General features: G+C 44.7%; 1 protein-coding gene across 1 annotated transcript in view; it reads left to right on the plus strand.

Moving 5' to 3' along the window:
- The window catches only part of DNAH9 (dynein axonemal heavy chain 9), a 337407-nt gene that overhangs the window by 49026 nt on the left and 262826 nt on the right, over positions 1–25555 (plus strand). The window contains exons 15-17 of the mRNA XM_058704720.1: positions 3645–3780; positions 7493–7689; positions 7781–8205. Of these exons, the coding sequence (XP_058560703.1) occupies positions 3645–3780; positions 7493–7689; positions 7781–8205 (758 nt within the window). The remainder of the gene's footprint in view (positions 1–3644; positions 3781–7492; positions 7690–7780; positions 8206–25555) is intronic.

The raw sequence follows: 25555 nt of genomic DNA on the forward strand, positions 1-25555 counted from the left end.
GCAGTTCCAGTCTGCTAACGACCCATTCTCTCAGTTTTTGTTTATCTGAGATGTCCTTGTGTCACTTCTGGTTTTGACGGATAGTTTCATTAGATCTAGAATTCTGCGTAGACGGTTTTATTTTCCCTACACAAGTTATTTCCTTGTCTCCTCCCCTCCGATGTTTCTGATGCAAAGCCAGCTGCAATTGGTATCTTTGCTCCTGTATATGCAGTGTATTGTTTCTCCCAGGCTTCTTTTAATAGATTCTTTTTTGTTTTTATTTATTTATTTATTTAAAAAAAAATTTTTTTTTTAACGTTTTATTTATTTTTGAGACAGAGAGAGACAGAGCATGAACGGGGGAGGGGCAGAGACAGAGGGAGGCACAGAATCGGAAGCAGGCTCCAGGCTCCGAGCCATCAGCCCAGAGCCCGACACGGGGCTCGAACTCACGGACCGCGAGATCGTGACCTGAGCTGAAGTCGGACGCTTAACCGACTGAGCCACCCAGGCGCCCCTAGATTCTTTTTTAAAAAATCCTTGGATTTCTTTTTTCTGCCTCACTACAATGTGCCTAAATAGGTTTACTTTCTGTTCAGCCAGCTTGGAGTATGTGGCTTATTGAACCTGTTTTTCATTAAATTGGAGGAGTTTCTTTTTTCTCTTTTTAATTAAGAAAATTTTTTTTAAATGTTTTATTTATTTTTGACAGAGAGGGACATGGAGCATGAGCAGGGAGGGGCAGAGAGAGAGGGAGACGCAGAATCTGAAGCAGGCTCCAGGCTCCGAGCCATCAGCACAGAGCCCGAGGCAGGGCTCGAACTCATGAACCGTGAGATCGTGACCGGAGCCAAACAAAGTCGGCCGCTTAACCCACTGAGCCACCCAAGCGCCCCAAATTTGAGTTTCTAATCATATTATGCCATGCTTGTCTCCTGATTCCAACATCCGTTTTATTTTCTGCGTCTGTTTTTGTTTTTAATGTGACAGAAGTTCCTTTTTGTCTCCATGAAACAAGTCTTAGGAACAGGCATCCCCGGATTGGTATGGCGGCTATTTGCTGAGTATGTTGTTGGTGATTATTTCCTCTCTCGGTTAAACGTCACACTCTCCTGCTTCTTGGCGTGTCTAGTGATGTTTTCTTATTATATCTTAGTCATGTCGGATGCCACTTTAGGATCTGAGTGTCAGTCCCCTTAAAGGGTTCGTGTTTCGCCTTGGCAGGCAGTTAACTTACCGGTGGGTCAGCTGGTCCTGCCGAGGCTCGGTTTTAAGCTTTGTGAGGGTGGGTCCGAGGGGGCCTGACTCTAGGACAAAGCAGCTCTAACCCCCAAGCACGGCGTTGCTGGGGGCTCAGCAGAATGTGCCTGGGCTATCTGTAAGATGTTCTCATTTATGTGTGAAGGCACACAGATATTTTCCAGATATATTACCAGATATTCCCCAGATATATTACCAGATATTCCCAGATACATTACCGCAGGCCCACACAGTCTCCATGCAGCTTCATGGCACCCTGGCAACTGTTCTCCCCCAGGCCTCGCAGAGTCTGGCCCTAAGGATGTGCAGCTTACCACCCAGAGACTCCAGAAGATTCGGCAATCTCAGGAGCCCCAAACCCCAACTGCTGGGTGGTCTTCTGCCCATCAGGAAGGACGCTGTCACTGCGGTCTACTTCTCCATGCCATGGTTGGGAAAGTGCCTCTAGGTCGGGAGCCAGGTGGTTTGTGAAACTCACCGTGTGTGTGTGTGTGTGTGTGTGTGTGCGTGTGTGTATTTCCCTCCTCCCGAGGAGCACAGCCCCATGTTCCCGTTATCTGATTGCCCCCCAAGAATGGTTTCTTGTGCTGCATCTGCCATAGCTGCATCTGTGTCGTGGACGGACAGGTCTGATCTCACCCCTCTGTCTTGGCCAGAAAATCGGAAACTGGAGCCGTTTCTTCTTGGTTCACAGAAGTTCCAACAGTTTTGCCCCTCCTCCCCACCCCCCGACCATAGTAGATTTGAGGTAAAGAGTCGAAAGTTACGGAGAGCTATACTGAGAGCATGACGTTGAGATAAAACCATATAAAGCAGTCAGAACTGAATATTTTACACAATAAAGAAGCAAACAGACATACAGGCTTACTAATACCCGAGAACAACTCTATATTGTCACTGTGTTGTGATTTGTGTGATGTTGGGCTTTAAATCATTCAGAAACTCTTCTACCTGCGTAGGAAGGAAAGGGGTATGTTAATGCATTTTGGAAATTTTAGAGTTTTATGTAAAGACAGGATCGTGAGACTTTTTTTTTTTCAATGTTTTATTTAACTTCTAGTTAGTTAACACACAGTGCAACATTGGTTTCAGGAGTAGAATTCGGTGATGCATCACTTACATACAACAGCCAGGGCTCATCCCAACAGATGCCCTCCTTAATGACCATCTAGCCCATCCTCCACCCACATCCCTCCATCAATCCTCAGTTCTCTGCATTTAAGAATCTATGAGGGGTGCCTGGGTGGCTCAGTTGGTTAAGTGTCTGACGGCTCAGGTCATGATCTTGCGGTACACGGGTTTGAGCCCCGCGTCGGGCTCTGTGCTGGCAGCTCGGAGCCTGGAGCCTGCTTTGGATTCTGTGTCTCCCTCTCTCTCTCTGCCTCTCCCCTGCTTGTGTTCTCTTTCTCTCTCAAAACTTAACGTTAAAAAAAATTTTAATAAAGAATGAGATTTTTTTAAATTTATTTTTGGGAGAGAGCACGAGCAGAGGAGGGGCAGAGAAAGAGTGAGAGGGGATCTCAAGCAGGCTCCACACTTCCAGTGCAGAGCCGGGTATGGGGTCCGATCTCATCCACGGTGAGATCGTGAACCTGAGCAGAGATCAAGAGTCAGAGGCTTAACCCACTGAGCCACCCAGGCACTGCTATGAGATTTTTTTTTTAATTCAGGGGGGCTTATACGTGGAAATGTTTGTAATGGGGCATGAGTCGCCTAAAAAACGTACCTCTTCAGAGTAGTTACCACTTTCTTTGAAGATGTGCGATAAATAGAAAGTCGATGTCAGAAGGCTTAATGATGAAATTGATGGCGGTAGGTGGGATGTGTGTGCCCCACGCCACCAGATCAGGGAGGAGGGAGAGAGCACGCATGCATTCCTTGATGTGTGTACGTTTTCTAAATCACTCAGCCGGCTGCTTTTAATACCAACTGCCCTGAGCAAACCCCTCCAGCTCATTTCTGAGGACTCGCCAGGAAATGCTTTACTTTCTTGAACCCCAAAGTTCTTACACGCCTTGAATCACCAAGCCCTCTATCCATAGCGTCCCTTTTTCTCTCTGCCCTGACTCCCGTCTTGATATTGCTTCTCCACGGTGCACCCGTCAGCACTTATAAATCAACACCCTATGTCCCATCTTTCCTGGGAAAGTGGCCGGGCCCCCTCCTCCTTCCTCAGGGACAGGATGAGACCCCATCTGCCCTTCACGGATTAACTTTGTGATCCTTTCGATCAATGATTAAACCCATTAGACAGTATGGATTCAACATCCGTGTGATAGCAAACTTTTCACGAGAATGCTTTTCTCCCCCCTCTAGGTTGTTTTCATTCCCGTTAATGAGAACTAGACCAGTCCTTCCATATTATTCAACATGGTTTCAATCCGTTCTTCTTTATTTTGTAGGAAAACCTAGGTCTGTTTGCCGCGGACCCAACCTCTAATATCTGGAAGGCTTATGTTAAGTACATAGATGATATGTTGCTGGATGGATTTTTTCTTGCCATTGAGTGCTCCCTCAAGTACCTTCTGGAAAACACCGGTATGTACTGGCTTATGGATGTGTGTTATTGCCGCAAAGATAACAGTGGCACCTGTTGAACAAAAGTGAAGTGTGATCGAGTGCTTTGTGACTTTTCCCAAAATGTTGTGGATGTTTTGTGAGCTACACACAGGAGAATAGCAAAGGTATTGAGTTTCTGAATTGTTCCCAGAGAAAAGATTTCTCTCTCTTTAAAACTCAGGTGATAAACCAGGCTCTCAGGTAGTGAAGCCCTTAGCAAACGCAAAACCATAAATGCCAATTCAATCCAAATAAAGCTTCAGGGGGTGCCTGGCTGGCTTAGTCGAGAAAGTGTGTGACTCTTGATCTCAGGGTTGTGGGTTCGAGTCTGGGCTTGCCTTATGGTATTGGGAGGGGGACATTTTGTGCCTTCAAGCTTAATGTACTCTCTTTCTGTGGCCTTTCGAGACACAGGCTGCAGCCAGGTTAAGTGGAAGAAACAGAAGTATTTCTGTGTGAAAAGAGTCAGACCAGCTGGGGATGAGGTCGCTTTCAGGAGGAAAAGGAATGTTAAGAAGGGTAATGGGCATTGTCTGAAGTGGTTAAAAATCGCTTTGAATTTCTGATGGATAAAACTGAGTTAAGGTGCACAGTGTCGAGGATATAGTCAGGGCCAACATTGGCTAGGAAGTCATGGGATGGAAAGAGCGGAAGGGTTCAGGAAGAAGCTGAATTAAACCTTCACATTCTGGGACGCCTGGGTGGCTCAGTCATTTGGGTGTCTGACTCTCGATCTCAGCTCAGGTCACGATCTTGAGGTGGTGAGTTCAGGGCCCGCATTGGGCTCTACGCTGGGCACGAAGCCTACTTACAAAAACAAAACCAACCCTTCATATCCTGATAGCTTCTGAGCAGCTTAGCAAGGATCACCCTGAAGAATTAATCAAAAGGGAAAGACCGAGGGCAATAGGTTGAAGCCAGAAGATAAAGGTGAGATGAGAGTTTAAGATATTAAGTCCAACCCAAGGAGAGAATCCAGAGGTCAAATGGATAGGTCAAGGTCAGTGTCCAGATACCCAGCCCAAAGAAGACAGCAGGTGCAGGCCCCTGGGCTGAGAATACAGAGGGAAGCGAGGCTCGGTGCTGGGTGTAGCTCAGACAGGCAAACCCCATGTGGTCTTGGTAAGTGGAGTGACTGAGGTCAGCGGCACAGTCTTTGTTTGCAGGGTTGCAGGAAGCTCCAAATCAAGGAGATCAGGCAGCAGGAAACAGCCTCCAGTATAGTCAGCAAGATTGGGGCGGTGGGGTGGGGGGATCCCGGGGGCGAGTAGCCAGTGGAGCACAGAGCGCAGGCACTGAGACCAGAGAACTGGCTTCTGGGGAGCAGCGCTGACAGTGCTCACCATAGAGAACCAACCACATGTCCTCTAGAAGGTCCGGGAAGATGCCCCAACACCCTTGCCATAGGCACTGCATAAGAAATGGTCCCTAAACATAGTGACTCCACACTTGACCCGTGCCCGTCTAGCTCTCCCGACCTGGGCTGTCTCCCCTGCTTCCTTTATCATTTCCACCTTTTTGTGCTTGGTGAGACCAGGACTGTTCCCAGGGCTTGGGCTGGACTCCCTGTCGCCTCTCAGAATGCAAACCCTGCCCAGGTTAGATGCTACCCACCCTACTGAGAAATGCTCTTCCCCCTCCTGAGTCCCAAAGTGACTGGCCTGTACTGAGACAATCTGGTTTTTTTTTTTTTTTTTAATGTTTATTTTTATTTTTGAGACAGAGAGAGACAGAGCATGAACGGGGGAGGGTCAGAGAGAGAGGTAGGCACAGAATCTGAAACAGGCTCCAGGCTCCGAGCTGTCAGCACAGAGCCCGACGCGGGGCTCGAACCCACATACCGCGAGATCGTGACCTGAGCCGAAGTCGGACGCTTAACCGACTGAGCCACCCAGACGCCCCGACAATCTGGTTTTTACGGTCACGATGTTGTCATTCCGTCTCATGTAGGGATTCGGTTCTCATGAGAGCGCCTGGGACAGAAATCTCACGGTCAAAACCATCTCGTGAGTCTTCTACCTCCTGTAAACCCTACGCAACCTGGTCTGTGAAGTTTTCAGTATCTCATACAGAGAGTAATGCAGAATATGTCCTGAGTACATAATGCAAAGTGTGATGTTATAGGTGTTTTTAAAAACGATTCCATGATGGCATGATTACCGTGTATTCCCTTAAGTTAAATTTGCATTTGATGGGACCCTCCTGAATCCAGTCATGCAAATTTATCATCCCTGCAATTTTTTTTAATGTTTATTTACTTTTGAGAGAGAGAGCGCGCACAAGTGGAGGAGGGGCAGAGAGAGAGGGAGACACAGAATCTGACACAGGCTCCAGGCTCCGAGCTGTCAGCACAGAGCCCGTCACAGGGCTCGAACTCACGAACTGTGTGAGATCATGACCTGAGCCGAAGTCGGACACTCAACCGACTGAGCCACCCAGGCACCCCTATTGTCCCTACAGTTTTCAAAGCAAGGCCCTAGTCCTACTTATCTTTGAGGATCCCCCAGTTACTTTAGTTGGGGTGAGTGGCTAAGCTATGGTAATGAAAACTCCATCAATAACGTGGCTTAAAGGACAAAAAGGTCTATCCCCCAAGTTCTAGACTCAGGTGAGCGTTCAGGTTAGCGGGTGGGTTCCTGCCATGCTGTGGTTCCCCCACGTTCGTGTTCCTGCCTTGTCTTCATTTCTGTGATGGAGCTGGGTCGCTGCCACATCCAGGCTCTAGTCCATGAGCGGAGAAAAGAGCGAGCACAGCGATGACTCCCCTGCTGTCTCAAGGGCTGCAGCCCAGAGGCGGCAGCCCTCGCTTTTCCCCACATCCCACTGGGGAGGGAATCGTGCCCACCCTGACCTCTGCTTCTAGGGAGGAAGGGGATGAGGATTCCGATGAGTCTCCACCACCCACAGCATGCTGTGCGGAACAGTCTCCCGAATATTTCCAGTTAAGACGACCTGGGAATATAAGTGGTTATTAATAAAAGTTGAAGCGCTAATCTCGTACTTGGAACATCTTGCTCCGTGTTATATTTTGATTTAAATTTAGCAGGGTAAGTTAGTCTAGCAAGTAATCAGGGATCCATTAATTATGTATACTGTTTTTAAATTTTTTATCACCATAGGACTACAGAATTAAAGTCAGTTCTGTTTTCATGGAACAGGGTGAACGGCCAGGGTTGTGAGTTGTCTTTCATTTATTTGCTTATGCGACCATTGATAAGAACGCCTCGGTTCACCTAGTGACAACCGATGCGGTCGCGTGGCTGGTGCCGAGGAAGAAGTCAGCCGCTCCTAGAAATGAGCTGTGCAAAATCAACCTGTTCTCCACCACCCCCGCCTCGCTCCCCCGACCCAGGCACCTGGGAACGTGGAAGGGGACTGGCTTGGGTTGATCAGTCACTGGGACGTGCTCTCTGAGGGCGGGAGGGTAAATGTCGTACAATGCCCAGGACGGCCCTGTGCAAGAATTGGCCTATTCGAAATGTCAGTGGCTCCCCTGTCGGTAAACACTGCAAGACCGTCCCCCCTCACCTTTTCCGGGGGGTTAGCAAATTTTACATTTCCATTTTTCCTATACCCGAACAGCTTGTGTTAAGGGAAAAAATGTTCCGAGCGCTTTGAGAACGGGTATGGCGCTTCGCCCGTCTTGACATCCTTCTTTGTTTTGTGTTTGTGTGTTTTCCTTGTGTTTCAGAAAATAAAGCTGGAGTCACCCCGATATTTGAGGCACAGCTGTGCTTAGTGATACCAGAATTAGTTTTCTCTCCATCCCTGGAGTCTGGAGTGAAGGGTGGCTTCTACGACACCGTCGAGGGTCTGGTGGCCAACATTTTTGGAATATCGTCTTTGGTGCCACGGCTTTGCCCACAGGACGGCTCTCTCCACTACCAGGTACCAAATCCGCAACCGTCCCGCCTTCCCCTGCAACCTCGTGCAAAGTGTTGGTGTAACCCGCCTGCTGTGGTCTTGCCCCCCACCCCAGGTTGACATGGAGGGCGTGGCCCACTTGGCCAGCTTGAGGAGCACGCTCCTGGACAGGGTTCAGAGCATGATGGCCCTCTGCAGTGGCTATCGGAACACTTTCAGCCAATACTCCTACCTCTACGTGGAGGACCGGAAGGAGGTTCTGAGTCAGTTTCTGTTGTATGGACGTGTCCTCACACCCGAGGAAATGGAAGCCCACATAGACGATGGCCTTCCAGAGAACCCCCCTCTCCTCCATCAGTTCAAGGCACAGATCGACTCCTACGAAAAGCTCTATGAAGAAGTGTGCGGGCTGGAGCCCGTCAAGGTGTTTGACGGCTGGATGAAAATCGACGTGCGACCCCTTAAGGCATCTCTGCTGAACCTCATTAAGAGGTGGAGCCTCACGTTCAAGCAGCATCTCGTTGACCACGTCACTAACAGGTAAGACCGTCGTTCTAGCTTTCTTCCGGCATCCCGAGCCATTGGGGCCGCCATGTTTTTTCATCTTCTTCATCGTTTTCCCCAGTGGGTTCATCGGCTCGGTGAAAAATTGAAACGGCTCATTGAGGTTCCAGGCCCTCGGACACTGGTGGTAACGTTAGTCCTGCCCTTTCCTTGGTTCACCAGGCGTGGCCTCTTTTGGTTTTATTTTCCGTCCGGGGCCCAGTGCGTGAAAGGCACTCGGTGAGCGGTAAACCACGTTCCGCGTGATGATGGCAGATCCAGGCTCCCTTTGCAGCCCTGTGAAGTCTCTTCAAGACTGGGAAACGGAGGGCATCTAATGGGCCTCTTAGATTTTATTTCTACCACTCCCTCCTTGTCTCGGATCACCCCACTTGGCAACGTAGAAGTCACTAAATCCCCACACTCCCGATGCCCATGTGTGTGCCATTCTAGGCACGGGACAGACAGGACCTGACATTGTTCCCCGGGGCACCTTGACTACCCAGCACCAGGCTCTGCCACCCAGAGCATCGGCCTCCGGGTGAACAGGTCTGTGCTCAGTCTCCTGGTCACTTCACCTTGGTCTGCTCCCCACAGATCTGCCACAGTCAGAACCTCAACTAGCACCCCCCACCCTGAGTCCTTCGGGGCAGTCACGGTCCCTCTGTGCAGCCATCAGCCTGTGGTGTATCAGCTGCGCCTACAGGGGAGCCGACCCGCCCCCTCCCTTGATTCTGGGGGTGGTCTCGCTCAATGCTCCCGCCGCCCCGCCCGGTGATCTAGCACCGTGAGCAGAAAGGAAATGACCCCACGGAGGACGTGTCTGTTTGCAAATAAATTCCAAGAGACCCTACCGGGGTGAGGGTCCTCCGCTCTAGAAAACTCCAGGAGATCAGGGTGGGATGTTGGAAGTGGGTTTGCCTGGTGCTCTTAAGAAGAGGCCAGTTGTCCACATTCACGGAGATGTCTCTGAATGTGTCTGCTCCGCGGTCCCTCTCCATTGGTAGGTCTGGGGATCCAAGGACATGGAGGCGTGTCTCAAAACACAGGCCTTATTATCATTCACGTGCGGTGGGGCCACCCGAGAGACCCCGTAGGCAATGACTGCCCCCGAGAAGAGAGTTGGTTCTACAACTGGATTCTCAGGACAGGACGCACCATGCCGCCCGTGCAGGGCTGCAAGGGGGAGGCACCAGGGTCCATCAGGCAGAGGGAACAATGGGAAGACGTGGGCAAGAGCCTTTATTGTGGTTTCCCTGGAACAGAGCTGTCGAGACAGGGCCAGCGGGTGGACAGTTGGCTCTCTTGAATGAGTTGCGCAGGCTTTGGGGCCAGAGGGACTGACGGTGTCTAGGTTTTCGGTCCCTGGCCCTGGGGTGGTTAGAGCAGGTGGATAGAGGTCTGGAGTGTGAGAACCAGATAGAGGAGGTGGTTGGAGGCGTGGGCTCCGGGTGGATTGGTTTGCGTGTGGAAGGCAGGCTCAGAGGCAAGTCACTTAGTGCCTCAGAGTACGTGGTTGATACAGGATGCAGTGAAAGCACCTGCCGGGCGCCTCTCCGCCAGGTGCGACTTTGCAGGGTTTGGTAGTTGGTGTGACAGGATAAACACGCGGAGTTCTTGTCCTTTGACCACTATTTCCTTAAGCCCGAAAAGAGACGATGACCCGATTCCTCTGAGGTGCCTCGTCGTATCTTACCGTGGTAAATATTTTGCATTGCCCTGCTTCTGAATAAAGTGGCTCATCTTTTTATGTTGGTTTTTTTTTTTTTGGTGAGTTTGTGGGTTTCTCCTTCTGTGCCCATACAGAGCGCATACCCGTTTTTTTCTTAAGTTTATTTATTTATTTTGAGAGAGAGAGAGAGGGAGGGAGTAGGGGAGGGGCAGAGAAAGAGGGAGACAGAGAATCCTAAGCAGGCTCCGTGCCGTCAGCGCAGAGCCCGGTGTGGGGCTCGAACTCATGAACCATAAGATCACGGCCTGAACGGAAGTCAAGAGCCGGACGCTTCACTGACTGAGCCACCCAGGTGCCCCTTGCCCACTTTTGGTCGGACTTTATTTTTGCCTTTATGATATTTACAAGATTTTCCTTTCGCTCTTTGGTATATACTCTCTCTAATCCTGTACGAGTTGTATGTATTGCAAATCCAGTCTCCCATTTTGTGACCTGTCTTTCCACTGCATTTATGGTATGTTTCCATGAACAGTTCATCGTAACGTAGCCACACGTGTTCGTTCATCTTTTCCCCTCTGTTGCCGTTGGTCTCGTTAAACAAATCCTTTTTCGCCCTGAGATCCTAATGGTGCTCTCCCATACCCTCTCCATAAAAGCTTTGTAGTTTCATCTTTCACATTAAGTAGCCCCTTATCTGCCGCTGCGCGTTATATGACAAGATCCAAATTCCCATGGTTTTGTCATAAATCTTGGTATCTTGCCGGGCAAGTCCCCACCTTGTCCATTTTCATTAAGAATTCTCCACAATTCTTGGCCCTTACTGTTCTACATAAATGTAAAATTCTGTTTGTAGAACTAAAAAAAAACCTGTTGGGATTTTGATTCTGTTTGCAGTGACGATAGGTCAATTTGAGGACAGTAGTCATCCATACACGCTGAGTGTCCCTGCTCAAGAATGTGTCATCTTTCCGTTAACCTATGCCTTAAATGTCTCTCGACGAAATTTTGTAATCATTACCTTTAAGGTAATTCTCGTGTCTTTAAGATTTATTCCTAGGTATTTTAATTTTGGACTCCTGGCATAAACGATATTTTTAAATTATATGTTCTGTGGAAATGGAATTGATTTCTATTTATTGATGTTATATCAAGCATCTCTGCTGAATTAACTTATTAATTGCAATAATTTATCTGTGCTCTCCTTTGGATTTGCTATGTACATGGTCATCATCTACAAATTTATAATAGTTTTATTTCTTCCTTCTCTGTGTTTTTTTTTTTTTCTAATGCATTTTATTGCTGTTTTTTTCTTGCCGCACTGACTAGGACTCGCAGTTTGATGTTGAATAAGGTGGTAATGACAGGTACCCTTATCTTGTCTGATCTTTTTTAAAAAAAAAAAAAATTTTTTAATGTTATTTTTGAGAGACAGTGTGAGCAGGGGAGGGGCAGAGAGAGAGGGAGATACAGAATCCGAAGCAGGCTCCAGGCTCTGAGCTGTCAGCACAGATCCCGACGCGGGGCTCGAACCCACAAACCGCGAGATCATGACCTGAGCCGAAGTCAGACACCCGACTGACTAAGCCACCCAGGCACCCCATCTTGTCCGATCTTAAAGGCGATACTATAACATTTCACCACTAAACATAATATTTGCTGTGAGTTTTTGTGGATTCTATTTATGTAGTTAAAGAAGTTCCCTTCTTTTTTTTTTAAGTTTATTTAATAATTTTTTTAGTAATCTCTATACCCAGTGTAGGACTCGAACTCACAACCCCGAGATCAAGAGTCACATGCTCTTACAGCTGAGCCAGAGAAACCCCTAAAGAAATTCCATTCTATTCCTAATTGGTTAAGGGGATTTGACATAATGGCTATAACATTTTGTGAACTGCTTTTTCTAACCCTGTTAAAGATGATTCTATTTCTTTCCATTGAAATGTTAAAGCGGTGAATATATTAGTTGCTAATGTTAAGCCAGCCTAGTATTACTGAGAAAAGCCCAACACAAGGTATTATCTTTTCCAATATATCCACTGCTTAATTTTGTTTGAACACATATTGGTTATTGTTGATGTGTCTCTGTGATTGACATTGGCCTTCAGTTTTCCTTTCTCAAGTTTTTGCTGACCATGCTCTGTGGTTTGGCTACTTGCATAAAATGACTTAGGAAGTAATCCTTCCTGTTTATCCTCTGGAAGAGTTAGTGTAAGATTGGAATTCTCTGATCCTTGAAGATTTGATTTAAATCTCCCTTGAACATCTGGGCTCAGTGTTTTCTTTGTGACGAGTTTTGTACCTATGATTTTTCTAGTGGTAAGAGGGATGTTAAAGTTTTCCATTCCTTAGTAAGTCATAGTTGTCTGGGTACGTATCTGCTTCATGTAAATTCTTTAAATTATTGTCCTAAAATTCATAATCTTCTCTTGTCTGTTTACTCTCTGCAGAATCTATGATTATGTCCCCCTTGTCATTTCTATTCATTTCCATTTGTGCTTTCTGAATACTTTGATTAATCTTGCCAGAGATTTACAAAGAAGTATCTTATAAACTCCTGATCCTCTCTATCACAATTTAATTTCTATTTCAGTGACTTATTCTTTTATGTTTATTATGTCCTTCTATTTCCTTGGATTTATTTTTTCTCCTAGGCTAAGTTAAGATTGATGCTTGGCTTATTCACTTTGAGCTGTCTTTGTTAATGTAATATTTAAAGCAATGTAAAATATTTAAATGTAATTAATATAAATATTAAATGATATAATTAATTTACGAATTCCCTTCTTGGTACAATTTTATCTACATCTCACAGGTCTTCGTATGTAATATTTTCATTATAATTTAGTTCTAAGTCTTTAAAAACTTTTTTTTAATGTTTATTTTTGAGAGACAGAGACAGAGTGTGAGTGGGGTGGGGCAGAGAGAGAGAGAAAGATACAGAATCTGAAGAGGCTCCAGGCTCTGAGCTGTCAGCACAGAGCCCAACGCGGGGCTCGAACTCACAAGCCGTGAGATCATGACCTGAGCCGAAGTCGGACGCTTAACCTACTGAGCCACCCAGGCGCCCCTAGTTCTAAGTATTTTTAATACCCGTTATGATGTGTTTATATATATATATATTTAATATTTTCACACATACGGTTCTTCCAGGTATATATTTTTTTTAAGTTTTTCATTTTAACCCCAGGATGGTCCATACACAGTGTGATATTAGATTCAGATGTCCAATATAGTGATTCAACGCTTCGTATAGTACTCAGGGCTGATCATGGTAAATGTATGCTTAGTCCCCATCACTCGTTTCACCCATCACCCCTCCCACCTCCACTCTGGTGACCATCAGTCTGTTCTCTACAGTTAAGAGTCTGCTTTGTGGTTTGTCTCCTTTTCCTTTAGTTTGTTTCGTTTCTTAAATTTCACATACAAGCAAAGTTATATGGTATTTGTCATTCTCTGACCTGTTTCGCTTAGCCTTATACTCTCTAGCTTCCTCTGTGTTGTTGCAAATGGCAAGATTTCATTCTTTTCATAGCTCAATAATATTCCAGTGTGTGTGTGTGTGTGTGTGTGTGTGTGTGTATGTGTGTATCTATCTCACCTCTTCTTTATCCATTCATCAGTTGATGGACACTTGGGCTGCTTCCATAGTTTGGCTCTTATAAATAGTGCTGCTGTAAACATACAGCTGCATATATCCTTTCTAATTAGTATTTTGTATTTGGGGGGTAAATACCCAGTAGTGTGATTACTGGATCATAGGGCAGTTCTCTTTTTAACTTAAAATTTTTTTTTAAATGTTTGTTTATTTTTGAGAGAGAGACAGAGACAGAGTGTGAGCAGGGGAGGGGCAGAGAGAGAGGGAGACACGGAATCCGAAGCAGGCTCCAGGCTCTGAGCCGTCAGCACAGAGCCTGACATGGGGCTGAAACTCGTGAACTGTAAGATCATGACCTGAGCCAAAGTCAGATGTTTAACTGACTGAGCCACCCAAACGCCCCTATTTTTAACTTTTTTTTTTTTTAATGTTAATTTAGTTTTGAAAGAAAGAAAGCGTGCAAGCAGGGGAGGGACAGAAGAAGAGGGAGAGACAGAATCTGAAGCAGGCTCCATGCTGAGCAAGGAGCCCATCGTGGGGGCTTGATCTCATGACCATGAGATCATGACCTGGGCCAAAATAAAGACTTGGATGCTTAACCAACTGAGCCACCCAGGTGCCCCTATTTTTAACTTTTTTCAGGAACCTCCATACCGTTTTCCAGAGTGGCTGCACCAATTTGCATTCCCACCAACAGTGCAAGAAGGTTCCCCTTTCCCCATAGTCTCACCAACACCTGTTGTATCCTGTGTTGTTGACTTTAGCCTTTCTGACTGGCATGAGGTGATACGTCATTGTGGTTTTGATTTGCATTTCCCTGATGATGAGTGATGTTGAGCACCTTTTCATGTGTCTGTTGGCCATCTGTAGGTCGTCTTTGGAGATCTGTTCATGGCATCTGCCCATTTTTACTTGGATTATTGTTTTTTTGGGTGTTGAATTGTACAAATTCATATAGTTTGGATACTAACCCTCTATTGGATATGTTCTTTGCAAATATCTTTTCCCATTCAGTATATTGTCTTTTAGTTTCATTGATTGTTTCCTATGCTGTGCAGAAGCTTTGTTTGTGTTTTGATGTAATCCAATAGTTTATTTTTGCCTTTGTTTCCTTTGCCTCAGGAGACTTATCTAGAAAGATGTGATTAGGCCACTGTCAGAAAAATCACTGCCTGTGTTCTCTTCTAGGATTTTTATGATTTCAGGTCTCACATTTAGTGTTGAATCTATTTTGAGTTTATTTTTGTGTATGGTGTAAGAAAGTGGTCCAGTTTCATTCTTTTGCATGTAGCTGTCCAGGTTTCCCAGCACCATTTGTTGAAGAGACTTTTTTCTCGCTGCGTATTCTTGCCTCTTTTGTTGAACATTGATTGACCATATAATCGTGGGTTTGTTTCTGGGCTTTCTACCCTGTTCCGTTGATCTATGTGTCTGTTTTTGTGCCAGTACCATACTGTTTTGATTACTTGCGCTTTGTAGTATAACTTGAAATCCAGAATTGTGATGCCTCCAGCTTTGTTTTTCTTTTTCTTTTTTTTTTTTAATTTTTTTTTAATATATGAAATTTATTGTCAAATTGGTTTCCTTGTTTTTCTTTTTAAAGATCGTTTTGGCTGTTTGGATTCTTTCAGGGTTCCTTACAAATTTTAAGATTATTTGTTGTAGTTCTGTGAAAAATGCTGTAGTATTTTGGTAGGGATTGCATTAAGTCTGTAGATTGCTTTGGGTGGTATGGGCATTTTATTTTTTATTAAAAAAAATTTTTTTAACATTTATTTATTTTTGAGAGACAGAAACAGAGAATGAGCAGGGGAGGGGCAGAGAGAGAGGGAGACACAGAATCTGAAGCAGGCTCCAGGCTCCGAGCCATCAGCACAGAGCCCAATGCGGGACTCAAACCCACAATCCGTGAGATTGTGACCTGAGCCAAAGTCGGTGGCTTCACTGACTGAGCCACCCAGGCACCCCAGGGTAGTATGGGCATTTTAACAATATTTGTTCTTCCAGTTCATGACCACGTGATACCTTTCCATTTGTCCGTGTCATCTTCAGTTTCTTTCATCTGCATTTTATAGTTTATAGGACACAGATCTTTCACCTCCTTGATCAAGTTTATTCCTAGGTATTTTATTATTTTTGGTACAATTGTAAATGGGATTGTTTTCTTAATTTCTCTTTCTGTTGCTTCACTATTGATGTATAGAAATGCAATGGGTTCATGTATGTTGATCTTGTGTCCTGTGACCTTATTGAATTCATTTATCAATTCTAGTAGTTTTCTGGTGGCATCTTTGGGATTTCCCATATATAGTGTCATGTCATCTGAAGTGAAAGTTTCACTACTTCCCTACTAATCTGGATACCTTTTATTTATTTTTCTTGTTCATTTGCTGTGGCTAGGACTTCCAGTACTATGTTGAATAAAAGTGGTGAGTGGACATCCTTGTCTTGTTCCTGATCTTGGGGTGAAAGCTCTTGGGTTTTCACCATAGAGTATGATGTTAGCTGTGAGGTTTTCATATATGGCCTTTATTATGTTGAGGTATATTCCCTCTAAGCCTGGTTTGTTGAGGGTTTTGATCGTGAATGGACGTCATACTTTATTAAATGCTTTTTCTGCCTCTTTTGAAATGATCATATGGTTCTTATTTCTCATAATGTGATGTGTCACGTTGATTGATTTGCAGTTATTGAACCACCGTTGCATCCTGGGAATCCACTCGATCATGGAAAATGACTTTTTTAATGTATTGCTGGATTTGGTTTGCTAATATTTTGTTGAGGATTTTTGCATCTGTGTTAATCATACATATTGGCCTATAGCGTGGGTGTGGGTGGGTGTAGGTGTGTGGGTGGTATCTTTTCTGGTTTGGATATCGGGTAATGCAGATCTTGTAGAATGAATTTGGAAGTTTTCCTTCTATTTTTTTGGAATAATTTGAGAAGAATAAGTATTCATCCTTCTTTAAATATTTGGTAGAATTCACCTGTGAAGCCATCTGGTCCTGGACTTTTGTTTTTCTGGGAGTTTTTTGATTACTGATTCAATTTCATTGCCGGTAATTGGTTTGTTTAAATTTTCTGTTTCTTCCTTGTTTAGTTTTGTGAGGTTATATGTTTCCAGGAATTTATGCATTTCTTCTAGGTTGTCCAATTTGTTGGTATATCATTTTTCATAATCTCCTATAATCTTTTGTATTTCTGTGATATCAATTATTTCTCCTGTTTGATCTGATTTTGTTTGAGTTCTCTCTCTCTCTCTCTTTTGCTCTCTCTCTCTCTCTCTCTTGCTCTCTCTCTTGCTCTCTCTCTTCTTGGTTGACCCATTCATTGTTTAGTAGCATGTCCTTTAATCTCCATGAATTTGTGTTCTTTCCAGATTTTTTTCTTAGGACTGATTTCTAGTTTCATAGCATTGTGGTCAGAAAAGATGCATGGAATAACTTCAGTCTCCTTGAATTTGTTGACATGTGTTTTGTGGCCTAATATGTGCTCTATCCTGAAGAATGTTCCATGTGCACTTGAAAAGAATGCATATTCTGTTTTAGGATGGAATGTTGTGAATATATCTATTTAATGCATCTGGTCCCATGTGTCCTTCAAAGCCACTGTTTCCTCATTCATACTCTGTTGGGATGGTCTGTCCATTGATATAAGTGGGGTGTTAAAGGTCTCTACTATTATTGTATTACTATCGATTATTTCCTTTGTTTGCTATTAACTGTTTTAAGTATTTTGGTGCTGTCATGTTGGGTGCATAAATATTTACAACTGTTACATCTCATTGGATTGTCCCATCAGTGATTACATAATGTCTTTCTTTGTCTCTTGTTATCATCTTTGTTTTAATATCTATTTTGTCTAATACAGTAATTGCTAACCTGGCTTTCTTTCCACATTCATTTGTATGATAAATGTTTCTCCATCCCCTCACTTTCAGTCTTTAGGTGTCTTTGGGTCTGAAATGAGTCTCCTGTAGGCAGCATATAGGTGGGTCTTGTTTTCTTTTCGGTCACCCTATGTCTTTTGATTGGAGCATTTAGCCTGTGGACATTCAAAGCAATTATTGATAGGTATGTATTTATTGCCATTTTGTTACTTGTTTTATGGTTGTTTTGGTAGTTCTTCTCTGTTTCTTCTCTGGCTCTCTTCTCTCATTGTAAGTTGGCTTTATCTTTACTGATATATATGGAGTTCTTTCTCTTCATTTTTTTTTTTTTTGCATATCTATTACCGGTTTTTGATTTGTGGTTACCGTTAGACTTCTATGTAACATCTTCTGCATATAACAGACTATGGTAAGTTGATGGTTGCTTAATTTTGAACCTAATCTTCACTCCTCTCCCCTCCTTGTTTTAGGTATATGGTGTCATATTTTAATCCTTTTATTTTGTGAGTCCCTGGACTGATTTTTACAGATATACTTACTTTTACTGTGTTGTGCTTCCTACTTTCCTTAGTCTTGCTTATGGTCTTTCCTTTCCACTCAGAGTCCCCTTTAACATTTCTTGTAGGGCTGGTTTGTGGTCATGAATTCCTTTAAACTTTGTTGGTTTGAGAAACTCTTTATTTCTTCTTCTATTCTGAATGACTGCCTTGCTGGATAGAACATTCTTGGCTGCAGGTTTTTTCCTTTCAACACTTTGAATATATCATTCTACTCCCTTCTGACTTGCAAAATTTCTGCTGAAAAATCTGCTCATAGCCTTATGGGGTTTCCCTTGTATGTAACTGCTCTCTTTTTTGCTTTAAAAATTCTCTCTTTAGTGCTACTTTTTGCCATCTTAATTACTACATGTCTTAGTGTGGACCTCCTTACACTGATTTTGTTGGAGGATCTCTGTGCCTTCTGGATCCGGGTTTCTGTTTCCTTCCCCAGATTTGGGAAAATTTCAGCTATTATGTCTTCAAATAAATGTTCTGTCACCCTTTTCTTTCTCTTCTCCTTCTAGGATGACGATAATGCACATGAAATTATGCTTGATGGTATCACTGAGGTCTCTAAGTCTATTCTTATTTTGCATAATTGTTTTTCACTCGCCTGCTCGACTTGAAGACTTTCCATTATTCTGTCTTCCAGGTCGTTGATTTATTCTTCTACCTCATCTTGTCTGCTGTTTACTCTGTTTAGCACATTTTTATTTCATTTATCATGTACTTCATCTCTGATTAGTTCCTTTTTGTCGCACTGTTAAGGATCTCACTGATATCCTCCACGCTTTTCTCAAATCCAGTGAGTATCTTTATGACTATTACTTTAAATTCTCTATCAGACATATTACTTATGTCAGTTTTGCTTGGGTCTCTTGCTGTGGTTTGGTCCTGTTCTTTCATTTGGGACATAGTCCTCTGTCTCCTCATTTTATCTAACTCTGCGTCTGTTTCTCTGTGTTAGGACAGACAGCTGTTTACTGCACTTGAAAGTAGCACAGTGAAGAAGGAGGACCCTCTTCTTACGAAGAAGATGTTCTCTAGTTCCTGGTAGTGCAGTGTCCCCTGTTCACCAGAACCTGGTGCTTCAGGGATGTGTCCTATGTGTGATGTGTGTGCCCGTCTGTTGTGGCTGAGTCGCTTGTTCCTTCAGTCCAGTCATCTGCAGTGATTCTCCTTGCTTACTCTGGGCAGGGTTTGGTTCCTGTGGTGTTAGTGGGCCAGTCTTAGGATGCCTTGGACTTGACTTGAGTCAGACCAGGCGTTTGCCAGAGATGCAGTAGCACCAAACTGCACGGCACCTTCCCTGTGTTGTCCCCTGAGAATCTTTCGTTGGTGGGCGGGGCCTGCGGTCAGACCAGATGCCCGTCTCCAGCCCACTGCCGGGGCCACAGGCCGACTGCTGTGGGTGGCTATCTTTCCCCCTCCAGGGAAGAAGTCCCTTCGGGGTGGTGCTGGCCACCATACGGACTGCTTGCACACTCCCAGGCCTGTGGCATTGCCTTGTGTGGGCTCTGGCCAAGAGCGTATTGGGGAGCATGGTAGCCAAACACAACATGGTGGGAACAGAATGGCGGGGCAGCTGCGCAAGCAAGTTAGGTAGCAAGTTCCACACGTGGCTGTGTGTTTATGCTGGGGGGTGGGGGAAGGAACTGGCACCTGCCAGTTTCTTGGTTCCTGGAGGAGTTCCCCAGCTATTTCTGTGTCTCTGGGACATGCTGTAACATTAGTAAGTAACTCTGCCTCCTATATCCCCCAGGCACCTTTCAAAGTGCTGCTTCTCTGCTGCATCTCCTTGGGCTTTTTGTTGTGCTGTCTCTTTAAGGGCAGGTACTCAGTTTCCCCTTGGCCTCCCCGCCCTCCCAGAACCAAGCCCACTGACTTTTTAAAAGTCCAGGTTTCAAGTTCCACTAGTTGTAAGAACTCACAAAATTTAAGCCCTCTGGTTTTCAAAGCCTAATGTTACGAGGATTAATCGTCTCCATGTGGGCTCTCTGGTGGGGGGCGGGGGGTGTGTTTCTCTCCCTTCACCGTGCCCTCAGTTTCCTCCCTCCTGTGGACAGTCTGGAAAGTCCATGTAGTTCTGACCATGTCTCTGCCCTTCCTACCCTCTTGGATGTGGCCTCTTCTATTTAGTTATATTCCACTTTGATGGCAGATTGTCAATTTCGCCTTGCAATTCTGTCACTTTTTGCTTCATATGTTTTAAGGTTGTGTTATATGAGCATACACAGCTTGACTTTTTATATCTTTCCAGCAAATTGGAGCTTTCAGCCACACATTAAAATCGTCTTTATTACGAACTATATTTCTCATATTGAAGCCTGTTTTGTCTTATATTACTATAACTAAACCAATTTCCTCTGTGTGATATGAGCTTTGGCATTGCTCATTGTATCCTTTGACTTTTAATCTTTCTGTGCCTTTATATTAGAGATTACTTTTTAATGATCGGCATAGAACTGAATGTTTTATTCACCTTAATATATATCTTTTAGCTGGGGGCGGGGGGGTGTTCATTAATATCTATTCTGCTACCATTTTATTATATACTTTCTATTCTTTTTTTTTTTTCTTGCCTCCTTTGAGGTTGAATTTTACATTGTTTTTTTTTTTTTAATTCTCTTTTTTTCCTTGTGCTGATTTGGATGTTATATGATCGAGGTCTACTGTTCTTATGGTTACCATAGCTATTTTAATAAGCATCCTTAAAAGGAATAAATGTGTCAGTACTGGTACTCTCCTCACAGTCATTAGAAAGTCTTTAGAATAGTTTGATCTCGACTATTGATTGATCAAATTATATTCTCCTTCCCAGCGATTTCAGTTATGCTCTATTATTTATTTAATCACCACAATTCTACTTCATTTTTATACACTCAACGTTTATTTAAATCTTCCTACATATTTACCAATACCTTTTGCTCGTTGCATCTTTCTACACTACAGACCACTTTCCTGAGTTATGGTCATTAGAAGTTCCATTATTTTGGGGCGCCTGGGTGGCGCAGTCGGTTAAGCGTCCGACTTCAGCCAGGTCACGATCTCGCGGTCCGTTAGTTCGAGCCCCGCGTCGGGCTCTGTCTGGGCTGACGGCTCGGAGCCTGGAGCCTGTTTCCGATTCTGTGTCTCCCTCTCTCTCTGCCCCTCCCCCGTTCATGCTCTGTCTCTCTCTGTCCCAAAAATAAATAAAAAACGTTGAAAAAAAAAAAAAAAAAAAAAAAAAAGAAGTTCCATTATTTTAAGAGTCTATCGGTGAAATTCTCATTCTTTCTTTGCCTGAAAATGCATGTATTTCCTGCTTTTACTTGGGGGCAAAAATGGCTTTGTAGAAAAGGGATTTCTAGGATGAAAGCTCTTTCCTGTGAGTTTATTGAAAACAGCATTCCACCGTGTTCCAGACGCCATTTTTACTTCTGAGTACTCAGCCATCTGCGTTTTGGGGGGATTTTTGCTTTTTGGTTTGGTTTGGTTTGTTTGGTTTGGTAGAAGTCAGTCTTTGCTCTACAGCTAATTGGCTAATTTTTAAATTTTTTTTTTTCAACGTTTTTTATTTATTTTTGGGACAGAGAGAGACAGAGCATGAACGGGGGAGGGGCAGAGAGAGAGGGAGACACAGAATCGGAAACAGGCTCCAGGCTCCGAGCCATCAGCCCAGAGCCTGACGCGGGGCTCGAACTCACAGACCGCGAGATCGTGACCTGGCTGAAGTCGGACGCTTAACCGACTGCGCCACCCAGGCGCCCCTAATTGGCTAATTTTAAGATCTGCATTTCCTTTTTGGTAAAGGTATCAGTAGGAAGGACCTTGAGGGTTTCTTGCTAGGCCACCTGGAATTTGGTGGGTTTTCTCGAACTTACATTGCCTTTCAGCAATTCAAGAAAATTCTCAGCCAAGATCTCAGAGCTTGCTTCTTGCTCATTCTCTCTCTCTTGCTTTCTTCTGAGCTCTTACTAAACTTACGTGAGGGTTTTTTTTGTTGTCACCATCGTCCGTGTATTTTAATGAATTTCATAATTTACAGCTTTCTGTCTCCACTGCAGTTTGGATAACGTCTCCACTTTTATCACCCAGTGGTCTCATTCCCTCAGCTTTGTTTAAATCTCCCGTTGAATCCATTCATTGAGCTTTAAATTTTAATTATACGTTCCAGTTTTAGACCTTCTGTTTCATTTTTATAAAATTTTGCTTACTCATTTTTGTATTTTCTTGTTCTTTGCTCAAATATCAAGGGTTCTCTTTCATTCAATTTTTTCAGTTTAAAAAATTTTTAAGAAATGTTTATTTTTGAGAGAGAGACAGATTGTCAGTGGGAGAGAAGCAGAGAGAAAGGGAGACAGAATCAGGCCTGAAGCAGGCTTCAGGCTCCAAGCCGTCAGCCCAGAGCCCGATGCAAGGCTGGAACCCACGAACTGCGAGATCATGACCTGAGCTGAAGTCAGATGCTGAACTGACTGAGCCGCCCAGGTGCCCCTCAATTTTTTTCAGTTTTAGAGTACGTTCATTAGAAGATGATCTTAAGACAACTTCTGCTTTGACAGTTTAAAACTGTTTTGTTTCTCTGTGCCATAGATTAAGGGTAACATAAAGACCTACCAACAATTATTAGCTTCTTTCTCCTGGAATTGGCTGTCGGCGTAGCACAGTATGATCATTTTTGAATTGCTAAAACACATATTAAAGGCTTTGTCTATGCTTCTCTTCACCAAGTAATGCCATCACAGCCTATAATTTTCAGTAAGTTTTGTCACTTCTCAGAAGGCAAAGGTCCATGCACGATCACAGAGTCTGGATATATTTGGAGAGCCTCTGAAATCGCCTCTCTTCCTGCCAGTTCAGGCAATGCTGAATTTATATTAGAACTTAAAATACGAGGTCAGGGGCAGGAACTGTGACCTATGGAGACTAGGTGCTTATTTAGGCTTCTGAAGCGTGATTCCTAACAGCGAACATTTGTCTCTTTTTTTAAGTTTTGTTTATTTAAGTGATCTCTACACCCAACATGGGGCTCGAACTCCCAACCCTGAGATCAAGAGTCACACGCTCTTCCGACCAAGCCATGTAGGTGCCTCGAGAGCATTTCCGTCTTAACTGATACAATGTGCTCAGAAGGATGAAGGTATTTTTTCTGAGTCTTGAATTGGTGTCTGAGAAACTACGAGGAAGGCACTTTTTCCTGCTACATGGGTCAGAGACAATTAAGCAAGACACTTCAACGGGAACTTCTTATCGTTTTTAAATATGTTAAAGATTGCGATTTTATAGTTGGACTTCCAGTATTTGAAGTCTTTGCAGGTTGGATCCCACTGCTTCTGCTGGCTCCAAGTCTTGGTGACTTTTTTTCCTTGTGCATTTTATGACTTTTGATTGTAAGCGTCACGTTCCTTGGGATTTTATTTGCGGGCATCCTTTGAGGATTGGAATCTGGTTGCGTTCCTCCAGGAAAGATCTGTATCTGTTTCTGCCAGTCTTCGAGGGGTTCTTCCAACCCCAGACCACTTACACTTCAACTTGCAGGGGTGTACTTAGTGCCCAGGAGTAAGCAGGAAACTTCCATCCTTGCCCTTTCTGTGTTTCGTTTCTCATACGCCCTTACGGTGTCGCGATTTCACGTGCGGCTTCCTACCAGCCTCCTCACCTCGTGGGGGCCCCAGGCTGAATCACCAGGTCCCCACATCCCACAAAGCAATCAGACTAGCAGCTCAAGGTCTCCAGTGTTGAGTAGAAACCATCACAGGAAAGACCGCTGGGAGCCTTACTTAGTGCTTGCTTTCACTACACCTTCAGCCTCCAGAGATTCCTTGATTTCTTGCCACTTTAGTGACGCATTTTCATGGTTTGGGCGGAGGGGTTATTTACCCATATTATCGCATGCATTGTACAGTTGTCTCCAACTTCCTCTCCCGCTTACTCGGCAGTCAGGGCTTTCCCGGACCACTCCACCGAAACCACTCTCGTCAAGATCGCCAGTGACGGCCATATGGCCGAATCCTGTGGCGATGACCACCTTCATCTGACTCGTACCCATCAGCAGGGTTTGGCATAGCTGATTATTCTGTCTTTCCCAAAGAGCTTCTTCGTGTGGCTGTCGGGATACCTCACTTTTATTATTTTTCTTCGGTCTCACTGGCCGTGCCCTCTTGGTCTCTTTGGCCGGGCTCATCTCCTCTTCCAGGCATCAAGATGTTAGCATTTCCGGAATCTCAATCCTGAACTCTATCTACATTCTTATTCCAGATGATACCTAACTCGTCCCTGTAAATGCACCTGTGTGCCGATAACTACCCAATTTATATTTTCAGCCTCAGCTCTCCGGAACTCAAGACTTCCAGGCAACTGACCCACAGATATCCCCCCCTAGGTGTCCAGTGTCCGTGAGGCATCTCACACACAATACGTTTAAGACTTACTCCTCCTTGGGGCGCCTGGGTGGCGCAGTCGGTTAAGCGTCTGACTTCAGCCGGGTCACGATCTCGCGGTCCGTGAGTTCGAGCCCCGCGTCAGGCTCTGGGCTGATGGCTCGGAGCCTGGAGCCTGTTTCCGATTCTGCGTCTCCCTCTCTCTCTGCCCCTCCCCCGTTCATGCTCTGTCTCTCTCTGTCCCAAAAATAAATAAAAAACGTTGAAAAAAAAAGACTTACTCCTCCTCCACCTTCTCCGTCCAAAAAAACCCCAGTCTTCGCCAGTTCTTCCCCAAATCTATACATGACCTCACCATTGACCCCATCAACAGGAGTTGTTACTGATTTCTCTCATCCCCTCGTGTCTCCCCTCCAGTCCATCAGTGGAGATGGCATCTCCGTGTGAAATTACCTTGAACCTGACCACCGCTCCAGTCCACCTTCCAGGCCAAAGTCAACATCATCATCATCTTCTGTCACAACCATTAGAGCCCCAAAATGCCCTCCTGGCTTCCATTCCTGTCTCTCCAAATCCAATGCCACCATCACCACCTCCGGCTACAACTTGTTCTCCTCCAGCTACAGGTCTTTTGAAAATATACTTCTCCAGGGCCTGGGTGGCTCAGTCGGTTGAGCGTCCGACTTCGGCTCAGGTCATGATCTCACGGTTCGTGGGTTCGAGCTCTGCGTCGGGCTCTGGGCTGACAGCTCGGAGCCTGGAGCCTGCTTCGGATTCTGTGTTGCCCTCTCTCTCTCTCTGCCCCTCCCCTGCTCATGCTAGGTCTCTCCTTGTCTCAAAAATAAAACATTAAAAAAAATTTTTTTTGAAAACATACTTCTCCAACTCAGATTCCTCGTGCCTATGATGAAATCTGGACTCCTCGCCCTGGCGAACAAGGCCCTGCAGCGTCTGACCCCTGTTGATTCCCTCACCTCTCCTCTGTGATTCCCCGATTCCTCTTCTGTTTCTGCCCGCTGACCTTTCTCCTTTCCTTCAGATATGTCAGACTGAATCCAGCCTCGGTGCCTTGACTCATGCTGTTCCGTGTACTCAAAAGCTCTTCTCCCGTTTCTTTCTGTGGCTTACTCCTTCACACAATTTCCATTTCTGCTCAAATAGCACCTCTGTAGAAAGGCCTTCACTGACCACTCCATAGAAAATTGGACTCTCCTTAGTCTCCGTCCCCTTATAGCTCTCAAAGCCATGTGAAACTATACAATTTATTTCATTGATTTGTTTCCTATTTTC

This window comes from Neofelis nebulosa, chromosome 16 (genome assembly GCF_028018385.1).
Source record: "Neofelis nebulosa isolate mNeoNeb1 chromosome 16, mNeoNeb1.pri, whole genome shotgun sequence".
Taxonomy (NCBI): Eukaryota; Metazoa; Chordata; class Mammalia; order Carnivora; family Felidae; genus Neofelis; species Neofelis nebulosa.